Here is a 22,784-nt window from a genome sequence, read left to right as displayed (position 1 = left end):
GCTGCGTTCTCACATCAGCTCACTCTGACTTTCTGCAGAATAAATACGAGGAGGCTGGAGGAGAAACTCGCACTGAAAAACTTCAGGAGTTTTTCAAGAGATTTGTGCAAGTATTGTGTGGCTTTAGTGTGAAGTCAGAGTGAAGAAATTGGGCTGTTTGCGTTCACACATGCAGGAAAGTTTTTTTTTAGGAGTTTTTAGCAGGTATTGTGTGGCTTTAATAGTTTTAATGGTTAGTTGGATCGAAAACAATGTTTGTGTAATTCAAAAAATAATAAAGGGGTTGAGGCAGCAGCTGTTCTGTGAGGTAAAAACATTTTCTTTCTTTTTCAATAGAGTCTGATGGCTTTGAGGAGAGCGATGTTTACAGCTGTTTCTTGTTAAAAACAAATCATCTTCCTCTTCAACACGAAGCTTTCTCTCCTTACATTACCTTTCTGTAATGTTGTCACACACTCAGAACAACAACCGGAGCCTGTCAAGGACAAAAAGGTGAACTTTCAGTGAAGGTACTTTGATCAGGCGACCATTAAGCTGCAGCCATTGAAGCTGTTTCACTGAAGCCAAATGAGGAAATCTTCTGGAGCAACACAACTTATTGTACCTTTAAGACAAAACATGTCTTAATGTCAAGAACTATCAGAATAATTATTACATAATAGAACAATGATTATTAGTTTCAACTCTAGAAGAAATTATGATGGGTTTTTTTTCAACAAATCCCTGAGCCTGGGTCTCGTCCTCCTGCAGCTGCAGCAGCTGGTCCGATGTGTGGTCTGTGTGTGTGTGAATATACTTCAGTGAGCTGCTGAAAGGGTCATCAGTCCGCACACACTGAGGGTCAAACAAGGAGAATTTATGGAGCTTTAAAAAACCGAAGCCGAAACAGAAACAAAGTGAAGTTTTGACACGATTGTTGGAGAAATGACAGGCGGAGCTGTGAAGTGACGCCGGCAGCCTGGAAGTGTTTGTAACATTTTAGATCTGTTGAACCAAACGTTGTGTTATATTTGGCCGTTTGTCTCTCAGATGGAATTTTGTAGCGATGGATCGGATAAACACAGGCGGACAAAACGTCTCTGACAGAACGGCATCGAGAGAGGGAGCAACTGCTGTGAGAGAGGCTCTGGCTCTCTGCAGCTTCAGGAGCTTTAGGGAGCGGAGAGTCACTCAGGTGCTTCTCTTAGTAAAGATGTGAAATACAACTTCAGCTCAGCGTCAGTGGTGTAATCAGTCGTCTCGAGAGCGGAGGTTGCTGGGTAAAGTGTCCATCAGTAATTCATTCACACACCGTTGAGGAAGCAGCGGGAGCATCTCGGGGTTAAGTGTCTTGCTGAAGGAGACATTGTCATGTGTCTGCAGGAGCTGGGGATTGAACCCTAGACCTTCCAGGTGAGAGACGTCTGACTCTACCACTGAGCCACAGCCACCCCGACTATAAAGTATATTTGTATGCACAGACTCAGAAGATCCAGGAGACTCTGCAGACTGACACACACACACACCTACACACACACACACACACATGTACACAGACACACACACACACACACACATGTACACAGACAGACAGACAGAAACACACATTCACACACACACGCGCGCACACACACACACACACACACACACACACACACACACACACGTACACAGACAGACAGAAACACACACAGACACACACACACACACACGTACACAGACAGACAGAAACACACACAGACACACACACACACACACACACACACACACACACACACACACACACACACACACAGAAACACACACAGACACACAGACACACACACACCCACACACACACAGACACACACACACACACACACACACACACACACACAGACACACAGAAACACACACAGACACACACACACACACACACACACACACACACACACACACACACACACACACACACACACACACACACACAGACAGATTAAATATACATACACACATAGAGAATATTAAAGGGTGCCGTTGGGTCTCTGAGTCGTTTACAGCATTGATTGTTTGTTGGCGGTATGGACAGCACAGAGACTCTCGGGGTCATCACCTTATAAACAGTCGGCACACACTGCCTCGTTCACACCGCCTCTCCACTGATGGATGAAGGGATGGATTAATGATGAACACACAGAGAGGCTGAAACAATCGACTCATTTCAACAGATTATTGTTGTGCTTAATTCCTCTCTTTATTTGTTGACTTACTTACTCGAGTACGGTCTGCGGGAGATGTAAACGCAACAGTGCTCAGATGAAGAAGTGGACCACTTTATGACGTCATTCTAAACGGCGCCTGGTCGTATCCGAGCAGCGCAGGCCGCTTCATCCTCTGAGCTGCACGGTAGATGTGGAAGAAGGAAGAGGGTCGTTGTTGGCGTCTCAGAAATAACAACCACAATGAACACAGTAAGCAGAATGGACTCAGGTTGCCATGGTTGCTTCTTTTTCTTTCTTCTTCTTGGTGGATTTGCAAACCAACGGTGTGCATACTGCCCCCTGCTGTATCGGACTGTGAACATACACTCGGTACTCGGGTACAGAACGATTTAATGTGTACACAGAGCAGCGGGGGAGAGGGGAGGGCGGAGAAAATCGAGCTTGGGCACGGCCTGAAACAATCGTGCCTATTGTGAAAGCACCCTAACAGACTTTATACTGACGGCATAATCATTTTAAAGCTCAACATAAGGAAGAGAATTTAACGACATGTGTCCACTAAGGCTGGTTTCTGCACTGGCAGCGTCCTTGGTGCGACCACACGCTCAGCGTTGGCTGTTTTTAGTTCAGAAAAGCTCCACTTTGTAAGAACGCTGCACGTTGAAGTTTTATATTTTAGCTTTCTGCCTTCATACAACAGGACAGTGGATAGAGTCGGACATCAGGGAGAGAGAGAGGGCACACTTGATTTGAAGATTACTCCCATCACATGAAGCACACTTCTTCTGCTAGTGTTCTTCATGTTCCTTGCATCTTTTTTATCTTAATTTCCCTACTCTGCTACATTCTTGGATTTGAAAACTTGTGTTCATGTTTGAGACGTTTGCAGACGGAGCGCTGAGGCTTTTTAAGTGGGAATAAATCAGGTTTGTTTAACTTTACACACCCAGCAGGCATCGTAATAACCACAGCTTCAGTGTGGCTGATGATGTGTTGCCGAGGTTTGTTTGAAACGTTTTAAAACTACTGGAGTTATTTCTCTTTTTATCTGAGAGTGCAGGAATAGCAACAGGATCACTAAATAATAGAACTCTAGTGGTGTATTTAGTTTTTCTTTACAGAGTTTGAGCATTAATCTGCCTGTTTAACACTTCTTTACATTAACTTATCTTTGGGAATAAAAACAATCTTTTGTTTAACTGAAAGTTTTAGCGGCACGCTGTCTGATATTTTGAGTTAAACTTTCATTTGTCACTTCTGTAGTCGACTGTTTACCGCTGATGTCATAAAATACTCTGATTTAAACTGTGAGCTGTCAAGGAAAACCAGAAGAAGACGGGAGCTTATTTTCACTTAAGCGAGGTTACACACTGCAAGATAATCAGGCAGATTTTGGGCCCGATTCCCCCCTTCAGACAAAAGTCGGCAAAGGCCCGATAAATCTGGTGGTTCCAAAGATGATCTTGCCATCTTGGAAGACAATCGCCCTGATTTGAAATGATCATAAATCCTGTTGTGGGTGGAGAACACCGAGGGCGGCCGAGCACGGACACTGAGCAGTGTCACGTGGAACGGAACAACAGCCAATCAGGAAACAAGCTGACTGAAGCATGAAGAACAACAAAACATTACCATGGCGACGACAGCAAAGCATAAAGTTTGGTGGACGTCACACATTCAGGACCAACTTGTTGATTTGTGGCAACAACACGAGTGTTTATACAACGTGTCCTGTGAAACAAACCTCAATTAAACTAACAAAATGTTTACAATAATGGATGTACCGGCTAACAGCTAGCCACATTTAGCCTGACCATCGTGTTTGTTTCCTCATTGTGTTTTGTTTTGTAGTGTGTTTTTTGTTGTTGTGCACATTTATTAATTAATTAATCATTAGAAACAAACCTGTGACCTGTCTGCAGGGAGAGGGATGCAGATCTATTCACCATATATCTTTAAATCTGGATCTATATTATATTATTCCTTCAGTTCAGAAAAGACTGTGCACATCCTCTACAGTTTACTCCCCTCTCTTCTCATGAGGCCTAATGCTTTTATCTCCAACGTCTGGTTTACATAGCAATGTTTAAATACAATGACATTTATGAAATTGCATTTGAGAAGTTTTACAAACAACATACATTATGAATAGTTCAGTAAAAGAGATAAAGACATCCATAATTTAAAATAATAAACTGTTACTGCTCAATAGAGAAGTCTGTTTTAACTATATGTGGAGAAGCAACTTTAATACTTTAAATCCTGACTCAGTGTGTGTTTGTGTTTTCCAGATCTACGACGCCGAGGGGACGTTACAGCACTTTATTGATGGTAATGATCCCAGTAAGTCCAGCTGGATGAGGTACATCCGCTGTGCCAGACACTGTGGGGAGCAGAACATGATGGTAGTACAGTACAGGTAGGACGAAGCCTTAAGTTGTTGCTCTTGAATGTACTTCACCTGCGGTTTACTGTTTGTAAAACTCCTGTCACATCATTTTCCATCAAACACTCATCAAAGTATCAGCTCCATAATGACTCTCTCTCTTACCCAGAACAGCTTTTATTTTGGTAGAGTTTACAGGAAGAGGCCAAGCATTGGCATGACATTAAGGTTAATACGTTCAACTACAAAATATTACTGATCTTATTTTTATCTTGATGTCAGACATTGGTTAAATTAAAAATTTTTGACATCTGTACAGTATATATCATTTAACACACACAGAGAAAAATAACATTTTGTATTCAACACAAACACACACGAATTCAAGGTCACATATTATACAAAATACACTTCACCATGTTTCTCTAACACTAATATGTGTCTCTAGTCTGTCTACAAATGATGAAAAAAAAGTTCATCCTGTCCGTCTTTTTCCTGCTCCACTTTTCAGAAAATGTGTGCAGAAAACAGGCCGTTTGGAGATTTTCCCTTCATGACATCACAAAGGGCAGTAACCCCTCCCCCAGGTGGGTGACACTCCCACAGCTAGGTGTTTGTTCTGCCCTCTGAGTCTGCCTTCTCACGGTAAACAATAGGACATGGAGCAAAGAAAACCAGAGACACCCGGGGCCTTCCAGAGAGGGGGCGTGGTCAGACACAGCTCAATTACATTTAAAGGTACAGACACAGAAACAGCCTGTTCTGAGCAGGGCTGAAATAGAGGGGTTTATAGGCATGATCAAATACAGGATCAGAGTGGATTTAGAACAAGACACTTCACAGAGATATTTTGGGGAGCTCTGAGACTTGCAGATGAAACTGTTGCACTGCGTCGGAACAGCATGTGACCATGTGACGGGAGCCAGCTCAATTGACAAATCATCTTGAGTCAGTTTCTTACTGTATGAATGTCCTAACAGCCCACAAGCGCAACAAGGCGTTTTTTTATCTTGACACCTTGTTTTGTTTTTCCTTTCTGACGCTGAAGACAACGAGGAAGTAGGGGGCTCTATAAGGTAATGGTGTAGTACTCGAAATTGGTGTAGGTGTCAAGACCGGTCATCGAGACCACTTATTGAAGGTCTCAAATCGGAATCAAAAGCATTTTCACACAGTCTCGGATGTGACGGACTCCGGGTTTTAAATCAAGACCGGTCAAGACCACCACTGATTGGCTATATTTCCACTTAATTGCTGTGATTAGAAGAAAAACGCTCCTCACTAAAAGAACAAATAACTTCAATTAATTTGATGTTGGATTTTTATCCTCTAGTTACGGCCGCAACCTACCGAATGTTTGCGTCTAAATTAGTGACACGCCCGCTGCACACCGCAGTGAGCCTCGGTCTCGATCCCTACAAGTCTTGGTCTTGTCTCGGTCTCGATCCCTACAAGTCTTGGTCTTGTCTCGGTCTCGATCCCTACAAGTCTTGGTCTTGACTCGGTCTCGATCCCTACATGTCTTGGTCTTGTCTCGGTCTTGATCCCTACAAGTCTTGGTCTTGTCTCGGTCTCGATCCCTACAAGTCTTGGTCTTGACTCGGTCTCGATCCCTACAAGTCTTGGTCTTGACTCGGTCTCGATCCCTACAAGTCTTGGTCTTGACTTGGTCTCGATCCCTACATGTCTTGGTCTTGTCTCGGTCTCTGAGCACTCTGGTCTCATGGTACGTCTTGGTCTCGGTTGGAGTGGTCTTGACTACACACATTGCAGAATGAAAAGCGAGCATGCGATCGTTCGCGATGCAACGTCTCACTAACGCTTGCGTGCTGTTAGGACACAGTGTTTGCTAACACATCTCATAAAATGCTACAATGCCCGCCATCTGGGTGCTTTTCAACATGTTTCTTTATCCAGTCTTCTATTTCCAGCTCATGTATTTTCTTTAGCTCGTTGATATCGACGTAGAGTTCGTCCGTGAATAAACTGGTATTCAAGTCATGCAGTTCTTGTGCTTGTCTTTTCTTCATTTGATCATAGTCTCTCTTGTACTCCTTTTTCTTGATCAGCTGTTTAATGTTCATGTCCTTTTGTTCTTGGTTCTTTAGCTTCAGATTCTTAACTTCCTCTTTGTCCTCGATCCCCTCAATGATAAACACGTTTTCATAAATCTTGACTGTACTGCGATCTTCAGCCTGCTTTCTAGCCTCCTCTTCGTTTTTCCTCCATAGTTCCAGCCGTGTCTTCTCAAAGCTTTCTTTCATATCTTGTGCGTCTCGCTCTTTTCTCAGTCTTTCTTCTTCGTTTCTCTGGGTTTCGTATCTTTTGATCTGCTCTTCGTGCTCTTCTCTGAGCTTCTTGAGACGTGACTCCTCCTCTTCTTGTCTTTGTTCTTCTTCCTGACATCGTCTCTCCCACCATTTCTTCCTCTCCTGCTCCCAAGCCTCTCGCTCTTTTGTCATTTGGTCTCTGCTTTGTAACAGTATCATCTTCTCATCTTCCGCCTTCTTTTCCGGTACATTATTTATTTTTTCATAAAGACTTTTACTTCTTTTTCCCATCTGATGTCGCCAGAGTGACTCCCGCCTTTTCACTTCCATTTCCTCTTTTTCTCTTTCTCTCTTCCTGTCCTCCTGCTCCCTCTTTATTTGCTCTTCTCTTTCTTTGACCAGTTTTTTTCTCCCTTCTATTTCTCGATCAAACTTGGCTATCAGCTCCTTCATGTTTTCTTTCTTCTCTTGCAGTTCGTCTTGGTGTTTATTTTTAAGGTGCCTCTCCTCCCTCAGGATCTCAGGTTCCCTCTCCTTCATGATCTTCTCCTTTTCTTTTTCAATGGCTGCCTCTGCTTCGCTGAACATCTTCGAGGTGTAGTGGCCATCGCCATTTACTTTGACCATTGCCTCAACCTTCCTCAGCAGCTCTTTGACTTGAGCACGATTCTTCTGATCCTTGTTATTGAAAACGTGGTATCTTCCTCCACAGTCATTTATCAGTTTTTTAACAAAGCCTCCCTTTTCTTTCTGTAAATAATCTTCAATGGTTTCATTTTCAAGTTCATCTCCTCTGGTGAATAGGACCATGATGAAGTCCTCTGACTCCTTGCCAAAGAACCCCTTGATATACTCCACGGTATCTTTTTCCTCCTTTGTATAGCGCCCAATTTGGAGCACTAATAAGAACACATGAGGTCCGGGAGACAGCAGGCTGATGCATTTTCCAAGCTCCTTTTGGACTTCAGTGTTGGACAGAGTGGTGTCGAACAGACCAGGGGTGTCAACTACAGCAACGGGCCGCCCGTCAATCTCTCCTCTCACTTTTTTGCAGTGCACAGTGACTGATTCTGCACCGACTTTAGAGTTGAAGCCTTCTTTGCCCAAGATGGTGTTTCCAGTGGCGCTCTTCCCACAACCAGTTTTCCCGATAAGCACTATTCTGAGACACTCTCTCCCCTGAACCATCATCTGAGACTCTGTCCACTTCACTGTCCTAACAGAATCTTCACTCTTATCAGTTTTAGCAGACTCTGCGCTCTTCACAAACCCATCTGACTTTCTGCTCTTCACAGACTGTCCACTCTCCATATGCCCAAAGGACTCTTCACTCTCAGTATTTTTGTGGGACAATCTTCTCATTGCATTCTCAAGTGACTGTCCACCCTTTGGAATCCTGGGGGGTCCTTTAGTACGCTCACACCTGAGAGACTCACGACCCGGCATCATCCTGCGAAACTCTGTGCTCTGTTTAGAACCTTTAACTCTAACAGACATAGTCCTTGTAAGCTTATTCTCCAGAGGCTTCATAAGCATATCTTTTTGGGACCCTCTGTATCCTACATCTCCCTGGAAATCTTTGTCTTCGGTAAAGGTTAAATACTCTCCCCTGTATTCACTTGCTTTGTTCTTAATTTTATCCATCAATTGTTGACGATCATCGTCACATAACTCTTTCTCATCAAAGTTAATACTGTGATGTTGTTCACAGTCTTGAATAAGTTGGTTGACCGCAGAGTTCCCTCCACTATACGTTTTGGTTAAGATGACCATTGAATATCTCAAAGCGTCTTCTCCCAAGAAGCCCATTATGAGCTCCAGTTTTTGTCTGTTTTGCTCTGTAAAATCAGAAGGGTCCACTATAATCAGCAGGACATTTGGTCCAGGGTGGCACTCAGCCACGCACTTCTTAAGGTTAAATTTGACTTGACCCTCATTCATACTGAAGATGTCTCCTGTTTTCACTAGTATGAATGGTTTCCTCTGCCACTGTCCATGGATTTGTTGACTTTGTTTTGACGCTGGATGAGAAACGTCATGTTTCCCAGCGATGAAGTCACTTATTGTTGTCTTTTCCTTCTGTTTTTCCCCAAACAGTAGGATTCGGAGTTCAGATGCTGCAAAAACGATGAGAACATAACGTTAAAATAATGTCACTGGGGAAATCTTCAATATCATCATTTCATTAATGTCAGCGATTCAAAATGTTTTTCTCGTAATCTAAATGACACATTTGTGATTCTGTTCGTTGTCTAAATGTATTGATCAGGGCTCGACATTATAACTGGCCCGCTGGCCCAGATGGATGATTGACAGAGTCCAGGCCAGCTATTTACACGTTCAGCTGGCCCACCCGGGCCAGGTTGGGCCAGTTAAAATACTGCCTGAAAAAAAATAGTCACACTTTCTCAATTTCACAGCGCTTTCCTGTCATACTGGTGTTTTATCAGTAATTATTGAAAAAACGTTGCTTTAATAACTGCTACAGCATCAACGTATCAAGCGCTCGTGCGTGCGCTTGTGTGTCACAGTTGAAAGGCAGCCGACGGCTTCACTGCTGTCATTCCCGTGAGCGCTCTCGCTACGCTCGAATTGTACACTCGCACACAGATTTAAGCGCAAGATTTTTTCTCTGATAAAAAACACATTTGGTAAAACAGTTTTAAAACCATCATATCCCGACAACAGCCGAGTTTAAATCAGCTTTCAAAGGAAAAAAATCACCGGAAGATTCGAGAGTGACAGCAGGGCATGACGAAAACAGAACGGAGAAAAGTTTCAGCCACAGTTGCAGACAGCTGGATGAGCTGGAACACACTGCAGCTAAAGTTCTCCTTAAAGTTAAAGACTAGATCCTGGTAAAGATAAAATTTATTCACAAAGTATCTTAGCCCTTAAGAGAGATCCTAAAGTAAAGATCTAAGGATGAAGAGTTTCTCACAGAGAAGAAAGAAGGAGCAAAAGGTGATCATAACAATACCAGCTCTATCACAGCCTCATATTAATATCAGATTAATTAGACTCTTACAGTTACCAGCATGGTATATAAATATGAGCACATAAATATTAGAAAAATACAAAATATTTGATATAATTAGAGCTCAATTAATTAAATAAAAGTTGTAATTTACTCTTGCATCTGAATGGTTCAAGAGTAAATTGGTGACTGTTATTTTTCGAATCAAAATTAACGTTCCTGGGCCAGCAGTTACAATGGTCAGGCCAGTGAGCTTTAAAAACTAGTCAGTTGAACACTTTGCAAATTTAACTTAATGTCAACCCCTGTATTGATGAACCACTAGTGAATGCATACATGGAGAGTCAAAGAAGAGGAACATATGGGCTAAATATAAAGTCCTGAAACCTTCCATGAAAACAAAAATGTTCCATGTTTATGAACAGATATCTTCATGTGCATGCAGATAAAAAGGTTAGAACGCAGAAAGGTTTACAGATCCATGCAGAGCTGGCTAAACACTGAAGCTTCAGTGTCCACCACATGGCAACCTGCATGCACATCGACTCTAGAGAGGAGGGGGCGATGTTGTTTTGAATTTGGACTGCAGTACCTATTTTAAACACTAGGTGTCAGAGTTACATATTGCTCCTTTAATCAATCTACAGAGTACTTATACTGGACAAACTAAACATTCGACACTGGTCAACTTCTACGTGTCATAATTCTTGTGGAGGCAAAACCTAAACTGTCTCTTCCTCCTGAATGTCTTCAATGACGTCTACTGCACCTTCTTCCTGTTTGGAATTTGAATGAATGCGCTTGCCAAAAAATGCTGCAAGACTCCAGGACACAAACCCTAGTTCAGTGTGAAGGAATTTGTTATAGGCAGCAGTTTATGCTTATGAACCCTCCTTAACCACATTTCTTTTGTTACATGATCTCATCTCTGTTCTCGTGTTGTGTTTCCTTACTGTCATTGTCCTCACTGACAGGTTAAATATGTCTTATGTAAGTGTAAGTTAACATACCAGATGCTATGGATGCCATCTTGTGCTCCGGGGAATTCCACTTGTGCAGCCAAAGTTTCTGCTGGATTAAACATAACAAGGCAACATTAAAGTACTGTGATTGAAAACAATACTCAGACTTCATAAAAAAGAAAATACATTTAAAAAATCAAGCCCTCCTGCTTATTCTGGATAATTAAAAATAACCTTGACATTGTGCACTGTTGCGATTCTAGAGTCTGTTGGGGTCCTGGGCAAAAATCTATTTGGGGGGCCTTACAACCAGCGTTCAGCAAGGTAACTAGAGTGAGCGCTGTCAGTTGGTGCCCCCTTAGGGAGGTTTCATGCCATCATTGCAAAATTAGCTCTTTTTTGTCTCCAAGCAACAAGCAGTTGCCTGTCTTGCCTGTTGACAAGCAGCACCTCTGATCGTGCAGACAGACATCACACATTGACCTTTGTTACTGTTCCTTTGAGCTCTTTCAGTTTGTTTTAAAATCGATCAAAACAATATCAAAAGATGACGTCGAGGATGGCGGTGAATCATGGGAGTTCTCTCTGCTACTCCCACTCACTCCCATGATTCCCGGCCAGCCTTGACGCCATCTTTTGTTGTTGTTTTGATTGAGAGCCCCCTGATGGCAGACTTTACATACTGTGCCTTTATGATGATTTTTTGTTTACATTTGGTTTCTCGTACTGGCTTTAATTTACCAATAAAATGAATTGAACATAAACGGAGCAGGTATGCAAAAGTTGCAAAACTAAATAACATTTCTCAGTGATTTCTTGTTTCTGTTCATTTAGTTTTTTTTTTACTTTACAGAGTTAAAAATGTTGCTCCCACCTGAGGGTATCATACCTTTTAGTGCAGTTTTTGATCTTCAGGAACGCTGCTCTGCAGTGAGTCTAGAAAAGATCCAGAAATATCCGAGTCCATCAGAACACCAGACCCCTGCAGATGATCAGAACAATGATTTAATCAACCAGATGAAGAAGGCTACATACAAAGGTGTTCTGGGGTGTTATGTTTAGCATTAAATATTTTGCATACACTCACCAGATGAAGATCTTCCTCAAAGTGCATCCATTACGTCCCAGTCCTGAAGTGAAATCAGCTCATCCATCCCGCGAGCAGTCAGGTTGAAGAGTGGGCGAGGCCAACCAACACATTGCTGCCAATAAGATAACAAAGGAATCAAATTTCATCAAGCTTTTGGTACAACAAGTACTCTCGCCAAAAATGTTACGCCCATGACGCACGATTTTTGGCTCAGTTGAAGCCGGTCATGGTTGAGTCGGTTTTGCAAACAGCTGCTTTGATTGAAAGCTTTGGGTTGAGTTGGACGAGGACGCACAACGAGCTGAACAGTACGCTGAGCAGAGTCAGGCTTTCAGAGCAGCAGGTCATCAGTGAGCTCGAGCTTTGGGACAAGGTGCATGAACAGAACACACAAACACACCTCTCAAAGAAAGCTAAAACTCTGAGTACATTTATAAGAATACATCAACAGACCGGGTTGTGATGCATTTCCCTGAAACCTGATTGGGCGACGATTGGAATTTGGTCCAGGAACAGGTGTGTGAGTGTACTACACGTTTCCCATCAAGGCTCACAAAAACTGGTCGAACTCGTCCATAACTGAAACAGCAATCAGAACAGTTTCTGTTTAGTGTCTGGGAAATGAAAAACACTTGATATAACTTTGATTTCTCAGCAGGGCACTGTCATACACACACCTCAGACCAGTTACTGTTCAGTGTTCCTCGAGTCATTTTCTTATTCTCCATTCTTCACCCGTTTGTCTGATGAAGGTCTGGTGCCAATAAATGTTTGTTTGCAAGTTAGACATTGTGCAGGAATTTACCTTTAAGTCGTATTCTGCACTGGACTCTTAAGAAAAGGGATGACATGAAATACATTTTTACCTTTTGGGCACTTTAGAAACCTGAATTTAAACCTCCCAACCTGTTTGTTTAAATCAAGACCGGTCAAGACCACCACTGATGGGCTTTTATCTTACTGTCATTACTGTGATTAGAAGGTAAACGCCCCTTTTGAAAAGAACAAATAACTTAAAGTCATCCATAGTTTGATTTTTATCCCCCGGTTACGGCTGCAGCCTTCCCGGTGTTACGGTCTAAGTGAGTGACACGCCCCCTAAACACAAGATGATGATTTTTCAGTGATATTTATGGTCTTGTCTTGGTCTCACCCAGCCTTGGTCTTGGTCTTGTCTTGGCCTTGTCCTGTCTTGGTCTTGGTCTTGTCTTGGTCTCGGGTATATCTTGGTCTTGGTTAGTGTGCTCTTGACTACACCACTACCTCAAACACCGGGAAACTTGTTTTTAAAGACCCATATAAGGACAGGCATTGCAAATGAGCTTAATCTATACATGCTGTGTGTGTGGCAGCAATTGACGTGCTCAGTACTTGTCCCTGTACAAATAAACATGAAATAAATAAATAAATAAAATAGTCACTGACTTTGGCTGAAACTATGGACCGGGTTTGTGAAGCTGCGTCATGTTTTTGGGCAGTCAAATGATTTGACCCGGTGAAGACGTCAGGTTGTGGATTTGTTCCCTCTCTGTGTTTGTATTTATGCAGTTATTTAAAGTGGATAATAAAACTCACTTTGCTTTGTATGAAAACAGGACAGGAGAGAGATCAGAGAGCTGGCGATGGTTCTCCCCTCTGATCTACAAAGAGAACGATCTGACGCCCAAACACATGCTCCTGTCCGACAGCAGGGGTCTTTATTTTTCATACCTGAGAGCCCGTTGGACGTGTTTGATTTACGACACAGCCCTGCCTGAATGTAGCAGCATGGATGTATTAAACACATACATTTGTTTTAAATACATACGAGCCCCGGCGTGTTTATAGGGCCGCGCTCTCCTCTCTTTTTATCCTGGGAGGTCATTGGGTATGTTTGATTTATAGCCTGGTCCCTTCTGGCTGTGTTTTCACATGGGTCCAACACCACCCGGACCCTCCCCGAGTGTGGAAAGAATTAATAAAACACACACACATGCACACACACTCTCACTCTCAGACAAACACACACACTCAAGCGGGCCGACCTATTTCTCTGATGGTTATCAATACTGCCTTTCTTATTTTTATCGTTTTTTCATTTTTACCATTGTTGGATAGGAGAGGTGTGAGACAGGAAATGTTGGGATGAGAGAGCGGTGCATGATGCAGCGTAGGATGTTGTCAGATTTTAACCCTGGGAAGCTGCGATGTTGCTCATTTCTGCATCCCGACCTAAAACTTCAAATCTGAAATTCGATTTTTCTCCTTCAGACTTGAAGTATTTAGGATGGCTCTCTTTTTATTCAATCAATCAATCATGTTGCGTATAATGCCAATCCATAACAAGTGTTATCTCGGGACGCTTAACGAAAGAGCATATGGGATAATATGCAGGAAGGAGGCTCCAAATGTAAAGTGACCATCAGTATTAACTCACTCATACGCCGAAGCAGCGGGGTTCAGTGTCTTGCCTAAGGACACATCAAACCACTGACCTTCCGAGTGAAGTGAGAGACGATCAGCTCTACCAACTGAGCCACAGCCCCCCCCCCCCCCCCCCCCAACCAATACTGGACTGTATTATAATAGCATAATTGTAAAACGCAAAGAAAATAGAGATTCTCATGTCATTTCACCCAGCACTAGTATTTGTATCAGTTAAGAAACTTCATGTCTCAAACCCAAGCAGCAGCCTTCAGTGTTGAAAAATGAAGCCGATACTGAAGTGCAAAATCCTGCAGTTCCTCAAGTGTCCACTAGAGGCTGGCTGTAGAAGCACAGGAAGTCACATACACACCCATTCTAAAAAGCCTGTTTTTACAGCAGAGATGAACATGTTTACAGCCTGGTTCAAAAAAACAAACAGGTCTCAGCTCATGTCTCGATCGGCACACATGGGTGGTTACTATTTTAATGACTCATCTGTTTGATGAAGGATAGGCGTTAATTACAATAAGACACATAGTTGACTTGATTGACAGGTGGGCGCGGTGCAACAGTTTGTCAAGAAGCTTGACCTCAGCTCCAGCTCTCAGCCTGTCGTTAGGTTGATTGAAAGTTAGAGTGAGACAGCATTTCCAGCATGGAGACCACCATCCAAGGGAACCCAAAGTTCCGGGTGACGGGTGACTTCCCTCAGGCTTTAAACATTCATATTTACAGTCTCCCCCCTCTTCCTTTTTTTTCTTCCTTAATTCATCTGTCTACCTGTCTTTACCTCCTTTAGTTATTTATCATCCTCAAATTCTCCCTTGCCCTGTTTATGTTCCCGTCGTCCCTTGAGAGTCTAAAGTCTAAATTCTGACTGTGACACATTATCCATTCACAGAAGCAGAACGTGTGTGTGTGACAGCAACTGCGACGCCTGGATTTCCCCCTGACGATTAATGAAGTGATTCTGATTCTGAAAGGACAGAGATCTAGAAGCGGTCGGCTGGATTTAAAAATGTTGTTACAATCATGAAATCAACGATTGACCAAACAGCGTCAAGAGGCGTTTCAGTAAAGTCCCGTCAGACTTTGTTAGCCGAACGTTTCTCACACGAGAAAACTCAATGTGGTTTGAATTATGAGGACATTAGAGTTTGGGTTTGGTATCATTTCTGTCTGCTTTAAGTGGTTTTTGTCTCAAGCTGTTTGAAGAGAGTAATTAGCTCTTGGCTCGTTGGTACTCTGGCAGGAAAACAAAGGAGTCTTGTGGGATTTGAACTCCTGACCTCAGTTACAGTCTGGTTCTGTCCGACACTCTGGAGAAAAAAAAAAAGAAACATGTGGGAAAGAGTTTTAAAATAGTTTGTGCTGGATACGAAGATGTGGGTTTGCATGTGGAGTTTGCTCATGTTTTTAGAATGATGTTTTTGGGTGGGTGAGGTGTTGTTTTAGCGGCGGTGTGACCCAGGAACTCGTCAGCTCTCTGGCTGCGTGTTTGAACAACATCATGGTCGTTATAAACGGTCCAAACTGAATGAGAGACACCAGATAATTCCCATAAATCATTGGGGTTGGGTAATATGTTAAATTGGGCTCTTATCAGATGGGAAAGGTTTGTCAAAATCAGACCTGGACAAAGTCACTTCCAGCTCACAGTCTCTGTGTGAAACACTTTAAAAACATCTTATGCACATGTGTGGATATTCATGGTCCTCAGAGGAGCTTTCTTTGACCTTCACTCCTACACCACCAGACAGATCAGAGTTTATATTCAAGACGCTGTCCCCCCTATTTCAGCCCTGCTCAGAACAGGCTGTTTATGTGTCTGTACCTTTAAATGTAAATGAGCTGTGTCTGACCACGCCCCCTCTCTGGACGGACTTGGGTGTCTCAGGCTTTCTTTCTCCATGTCCTATTGTTTACGGTGAGAAGGCAGACTCAGAGGGCAGAACAACCACCTAGCTGTGAGAGTGTCACCCACCTGGGGGAGGGGCAACTGCCCTTTGTGATGTCATGAAGGGAAAATCTCCAAACGGCCTGTTTGAACACACATTTTCTGAAAAGTGGAGCAGGGAAAAGATGGAGAGGTTGGACTTTTCTCATCATTGGGGGGTTTGTAGACAGAATAGAGACACATGTTAGAGTTAGAGGAACATGGGGAAGTGGATTTTGCAGAATATGTGACCTTAAACTGAACCACGATCTCATCGTCACTCCTGCTGTGTAACTCTAAAAACCTTATTTATGTTGCACGGTTCAAATAAAGTTTTTGTGTGTGTCATTGCAGGTCTTGCATTTTCTACAGAGCCTGTATGGACATCCCCAGAGGAACAGAGCTGCTGGTTTGGTACAATGACTCCTACACTTCCTTCTTCGGCATCCCACTGCAGTGCATCGCTCAGGACGAAAACTGTGAGAGGACTCTGCTTACTTCCTTTCTTACACTCCTTTGCCCACACTACATTACATTTCCACTTGTATGTTTGATAAACTTCCCTTTAAAAATGTCGGCTAGAAATGATCCTCTTATCGAGGCACTCGTTCAACAAGTTGTAATATCACAGGGACTCCTCTAAAACTCGATTAGGGCTCAAGTTCATTACAGAGACTTTCTGTGTACATGAGGCTGAAGGCTCAAGGTGAACAAGACATTGAAACTAATCCTAAAGTGACAGAAGGTGATTCTCCGACCAGAAGGCTCAGTTTCCTTCACACACGGTCATGACGGTTAACAAACAGCAGGAGCTCCACATGCACTCCTTCTCCTTCCCCATCCTCTCCTCTCCTCTCCTCTCTTCTCCCCTCTCCTCTCCTCTATTCGCCTCTCCTCTCCTCTCCTCTCCTCTCCTCTCCTCTCCTCTCCTCTCCTCTCCTCTGTCACTAATTTATTTTTGTTTATATCTGCTCCAGTTTTCTGCTCAGTCAGCCTGTTTAGATTTGTTTCCATTCAAACTGTTTTTCTGCGGATTTGACAGAGTAACTAACTCCCTGCAGCAGGACAAGAAATAAACGTTGACGTTTTTTTCTCCTTACACAATTATGGAGCAAAAGAAAAGAAAACATGAAGAAGACTTTTAATCTGTGGCATCTCAATGAAAATGAATTGAATTAGGAGCTCATCTTTCACAGAGTCGCAGTAAAACAAGATCGTGCTGATTGCAAATTAGAGACGTTTGGCCACAAACTGCTTTGTTTTACAGACTGAACGACTCTTTTACATGACATCGTTCCCCGTGACAGCCTCTGCACACATGCACACACACACATGCACCTCGCACAGATGCATCGCACACACACACACACACACACACACACACACACACACACACACACACACACACACACACACACGCACTGCATACACACACACTTGTTTTGCCAGTGCATTCCTTCCGAACCCTTGCTTCCTAACGCAAATTGAATACAGTATGTTTGAACTGCATTAACCATGTGGCTGATGTGACGACCACGCTGTATGGAAAATCATGTAAGCTCCGAGTAAATCATCTCAATGGTCCCTGGACGGTCCTTCATGACATTCAGTGAGTACATGTTGGACACATTAGAGAGACTGTTTGAGGTTCTCCGGGGATAATTCTTAATGATTTCCTGATCTTGTGAAGTTTCAGCTCAAAGACGTCCACCTGTTCAACATTTCAAGTTAAAGTCATGACTTCATATCGGTCAGCGTCAGCTTTATGAATGCAGAAAAATAATCTAAAATGCACACAAATCAAGACAGTCATTTGGATGATCTTACTATCTTAACCGATTTTTTAAATGTGGGAGACCACAAACAAGAGGACAGTTTCATCCAACATTACAATCTTCAGAACGCACACACTAGACGATTCGACCAGACACACCTGCTGTTTGTAGTAAAAAAAAAATGGCAGTGGTTAGATCTTACAGAATCTCGCAAGACTTCAGAAGAAAAACAAATATGGAGGAAGACGATGGCTGGCTGTGTGGTTTGTCTTCATGAGATGTTATAAAGACACTTGTGTTGTTGCCTTTACTCTACAAGCTGCTCTTCTTTTTTTTTTTTTAACACAAAGTTCAGGGCTCAGTGGGGTTTATATTTGCGCCATGGCGGTGAGCTGTAAAAGTGTATTCAACATCCAGTTGGTGGTGCTCCCCGGTCTACTCGCTCTCATTGGCCAGTGAGGCTATTTTTGTGGAGGCAGCCCGATCGAAAAAGATTTCAAATCGTAAATCCAGCGGGCTGCGGCTCGATTAGGAGCAGTAAAAATAATCGTATTGACACCAAACACGCTTGACGAGCCTTGAATCGATCGTTTCACATACTGTCAGTGTTTCTCATGGCCTGAGAATCGAGTTGACGTGTGAAAGTTGTTAAGTGTAGAGGTGAATACAGCGGTCTGTCAGAGTCTTTAATAAAAGTACTGATTATCTCCAGAAAAAGAAACATCAGGGAGAAACACGGTATACCATCTCACACACACACACACACACATGCAGAGGGCAAACAAAGAGCGAAGCCTCTGTTCCGCCCTGCAGTCAGAAAAACATTTGTTCACATCCAAATGAAGAGAAATTAGATTACTCTTCTTTTGTGCAAACTGAAAGACAGCAGCTCTGCTCTAAATCAAAGACATTTCCACACTAACTGCATTCACTTTTCCATTGCATCGTAATCTGCTGATCGAGGCCTCAAAGTACAAGTGTGACGTCAAAACTCGACAAAGAAGACAAAGTGATTGTGACCTCGTGTGTCCTCAGAGGAACAGACATGGTTCTGTATGGTTTGCCTACAGGGTTAAATGCCAACAATATCAAAACGATGAGGTGAGCCGACATCAGTCCGTGTAGTCGTCTGTCCATTAAGAAATAGTTAAGTGTTAGAGCGGCCACAGCCAATCAGGAGTCAACTAGTCTTTGTTTCCCGACCAATCAGAGAGCATTTTCCTTGTGCATCACACATTTTGGTCTGCCTTTAAATGTCCCCGTGTGAACACAGACAAAACGGGAGGTAATTATGCAACAAAGGAACAAACTGGTCCATGATTCAGACCAGAGCAAACGATCTACAGGTGGGAAAAAGGCCTAGCTAATTGACAATAACAATTAGATTATAATGCAAGTAAAAATTATTCAAAATGTGAAACATGGATCAAATCCTAGATTAAAAATTACACATTTAGAGAAGGAAAAGCATTTATATCCCTTATTATGATACAAGATTAAAAACAAATAAGATTAACCTGAGGAGGTCTGAATGAAAAAAACGATCATTCTTTTAAAGGAGCAATATGTAACTCTGACACCTAGTGTTTAAAATGGGTACTGCAGTCTAAATTCTAAACATTGTAGAGAGCTGTTCTCTTGCCCGCTTCCATCTCTGCAACACCTGGTAACTGATCAACCTGATAACTGCTCTCATATCTGAAAAACCGAGGGGCGTCCAAAACGGCCGTGTGGGGGTCGCCTTAAAACTGCCTACCTTCTCTGGTCCAAACAAATCCAGAGCATTCAGGAGCAGAATCTAAAGTTAGAAGGAGGACATACTGACTGCTGCATTGTTGTCAGAGAAGCCAGCACTTCAACATAGCATGTTTCCTTAATGTCTGATCATATAGTAAGATCACTTTATCATTTCACTCACTACACATCTCACTGGTTGGACCTTTAAGTAATTTTAAATACAAAACAAACGCCCAGCGAACACAGATTATTCTCTACACTTTCTTAAACGCAGGACTCACATAAAACACTAAAGAAAACAGTTAAGAACCCGAACACAGCAAAGAAAACACACACTGACCCTCTGCACACTATCAAAGCACACACACACCCTGTGGTTGTTTACTCATGGATGTTCCATCCAATCACAGCCTGTCTGCTTGACGCTCCGCAGCCCGGCCGCCGCCTAACAACAACAGCATGTTCACTGACAGAAAAATCAAATCACTTCAAGGGGACTCCTCTTTGTCTTTCTTCTTCTCATTCTTCTCCTCTTCATCCTCCTCCTCCTCCTCTTCCTCCTCTTCTCCTCCATCTCTTTTGTCTACTCTTGTTTTCGGTAACACGTCCTCCACGTTTTCTGAACTTCTTGTTCTCGGGCGTCTGACAGCTGTAGGTTTGTGGAGATATTTTTAAAGAAACAAATTAATAAAAGAAAGAAGGTGAGATAGAAAGTAAGGGATGTTCTGAAAACAAAAAGAGATGTTGTGTTGAGGGGATGAAGGGAGTAACAATAAAATCAAACCCTGGGAAAAGAAGGAGGAACTGAGGATGAGCACATTTTTAAGGATATATTCAAAAACCTTTTAAAAAGTGTAAAACACAAAACAAAAGAGAAGCCAGTGTAGTTTTGAGAAAACAAAAAAAACACTTATAATCCAAATTAAACTCCTAAGAATGACCCTCATTCCATAGAAGGAGTACTCTAGAGCTGTCCGACGTCGAGGCACACGGACACGCCCACTGGTGGCCTCCTCTCTCCTGATTGCTAAATTGCCTCGAGTGTGACTGGCTGCACGGAGGCGTCTCTGCTCGACAACATAGTGAGAGAGTAACTGTGTATGTATGTGTGAGCATGTAAAAAGTCCAGTTAGCATCGTTAGCACCAGCGCTAGTTTGGTTACGTCTGCCGTCGCACTAATCTCATGTCAACAAAAGTGACAGCGTCGCACGATGGCGTCACACGGAGGAGAAACTGGCGCTCAGTGTGACGTTACGAGAACAACACTCTGTTTTCCCCGTCTACACAGAAAAACCTTAAACTGAGTTTCTGAACATCTTCATCCTAGAAGGAGTTTTACAGAAGGGTTTTTTCTCAGTGACCTAAAACGCTGTTTGTGTATGAAAGACCAAAAAAGCCACGTTTTCTAAAATAGCCGCCTACGTGTGGAAGAGGCCTGAGAAGCAGCACAGAGAGAGAGAGAGAGAGAGAGAACACGAAAACCAACACACAACACTCAGGCACACAACATGCAGGAAGGAGCGACAGATGACATTTTGTCCCTACACCTCTGCAGTGAACAGTTTTTTATCCGACTCATTATTATGATCACCGTTGTTATAATTGCCTCCATTGATTTAATTCAGCTTTATTATCTGTGGTAACTTATGATTATTGATTATTAAGAGAGCTTTGGCAACATAATCAGAGCAGTACTTCACAGCATTAAAGAGAGACAGACGGGGAAGCTCTGAGAGGAAGCAAAGGCACCAACTGTTGAAGTCGAGTTTCTTTCTTATTTGGTGAGGCTGAAACTACAGAGTATCCAACACTTTGATAAATCTGTCCATCCTCTCTGTCTTCTGCCTGCTCCGCTTTTCAGAAAATGTGTGCTCAAACAGGCCGTTTGGAGATTTTCCCTTCATGACGTCACAAAGGGCAGTAGTGGGGTGGGTAAATGAGTCTCAGAGCTCCCCAAAACATGTGTGTGAAGTGTCTTGTTCTAAATCCACTCTGATCCTGTATTTGATCATGTCTATAAACCCCTCTATTTCAGCCCTGCTCAGAACAGGCTGTTTCTGTGTCTGTACCTTTAAATATGTAAATGAGCTGTGTCTGACCACGCCCCCTCTCTGGAAGGGCTTGGGTGTCTCTGGCTTTCTCACTCCATTTCCTATTGTTTACGGTGAGAAGGCAGACTCAGAGGGCAGAACAAACACCAGCTGTAGGAGTGTCACCCACCTGGGGGAGGGGTTACTGCCCTTTGTGATGTCATGAAGGGAAAATCTCCAAACGGCCTGTTTGAGCACAAGTAACTTTGCTTCAAATTGTTGCAGCTTTACCATTATTTATGTTATTAAGGTGCAAATATGACTATAAATCAGTGATAAATGTAGTATCCACAGCGTTGTGTACCTTCTACATTCTCACTTTATCCTGTCTTTTATTGTGACATCATCCACTTTCCCGCCATCATCTTTGTCCCCATTTTACACCCCAGACCATGTTCTGGTCCTTTCCCCCATGTGGTGCTTTGCCTCAGCTTTCGTACTTTCACTCTGGTAATCTGTCATGAAATTTATTGACAATAACAAAAACACAGAATAATGCCAGCTTTAATTAAAACAGTATTCAGCACACAGTCAGGACATAAATAAAGTAACTAAACAAAAGGATCAAGTTCAAAGATATTCAGTCATGTATGCAAACATACCTCTGTCATTGTTTCTATGTGTCTAAATAGTGAATTAGGATCCTTTAGGTTTTACGTGGATCAAAAAAGAAACCTATTGAGGACTTTGTAGTTTTTCAGGTGGCGCGTGCGGCCTGATTCAACATTACATAAATTATTAATGGTTCCGTTTTGTGTTTTCTGTGGAGCTGTCAGACTTCATCTGCATGTTGATGAATTTAATGTACCCGTACAGACTTCTATAGAGGATGCCAGAAAAGGGATATAAACAGAAAATAAAACAAAGGATGGGAGGGGTCATCGTATGGTTCTCGTTAAGATGAAGAAAAGCAGGTGAGGAGCACTCAAACGAGGTCGACAAACACAAGACTAAGACAGAGGCTTAGTCAAAAC

The 22,784-nt window shown here is 42.7% G+C and overlaps 2 protein-coding genes across 4 annotated transcripts in view; one reads left to right on the top strand and one right to left on the bottom strand.

The window, feature by feature from the left end:
• The window catches only part of prdm6 (PR domain containing 6), a 69,948-nt gene that overhangs the window by 22,133 nt on the left and 25,031 nt on the right, over positions 1–22,784 (top strand). For both annotated transcript variants that reach the window (XM_065950452.1, XM_029281114.2), the window contains exons 5-6: positions 4,472–4,599; positions 16,562–16,686. In XM_065950452.1, coding sequence (XP_065806524.1) covers positions 4,472–4,599; positions 16,562–16,686 — 253 coding nt within the window. The remainder of the gene's footprint in view (positions 1–4,471; positions 4,600–16,561; positions 16,687–22,784) is intronic.
• Positions 4,716–11,970, bottom strand: LOC110006148 (GTPase IMAP family member 8-like). Of its 2 annotated transcripts, none has more exons than XM_065950437.1 (4): positions 11,863–11,970; positions 11,665–11,757; positions 10,824–10,884; positions 4,716–8,953 (listed from the first exon to the last, which is right to left on the bottom strand). In XM_065950437.1, the coding sequence occupies exons 3-4, from the start codon at positions 10,840–10,842 to the stop codon at positions 6,426–6,428; spliced, it is 2,547 nt and encodes an 848-aa protein (XP_065806509.1). In that variant the 5' UTR covers positions 10,843–10,884; positions 11,665–11,757; positions 11,863–11,970; the 3' UTR covers positions 4,716–6,425. The 2 variants fall into 2 exon arrangements, with proteins under 2 accessions (XP_065806509.1, XP_065806515.1); XM_065950443.1 differs by having other exon boundaries at positions 10,824–10,881.

Source organism: Labrus bergylta, chromosome 2 (assembly GCF_963930695.1).
Source record: "Labrus bergylta chromosome 2, fLabBer1.1, whole genome shotgun sequence".
NCBI classification, from domain to species: Eukaryota; Metazoa; Chordata; class Actinopteri; order Labriformes; family Labridae; genus Labrus; species Labrus bergylta.
Note: the sequence above shows the minus strand (reverse complement) of the source record. Positions and strands in the feature narration are given on the sequence as shown.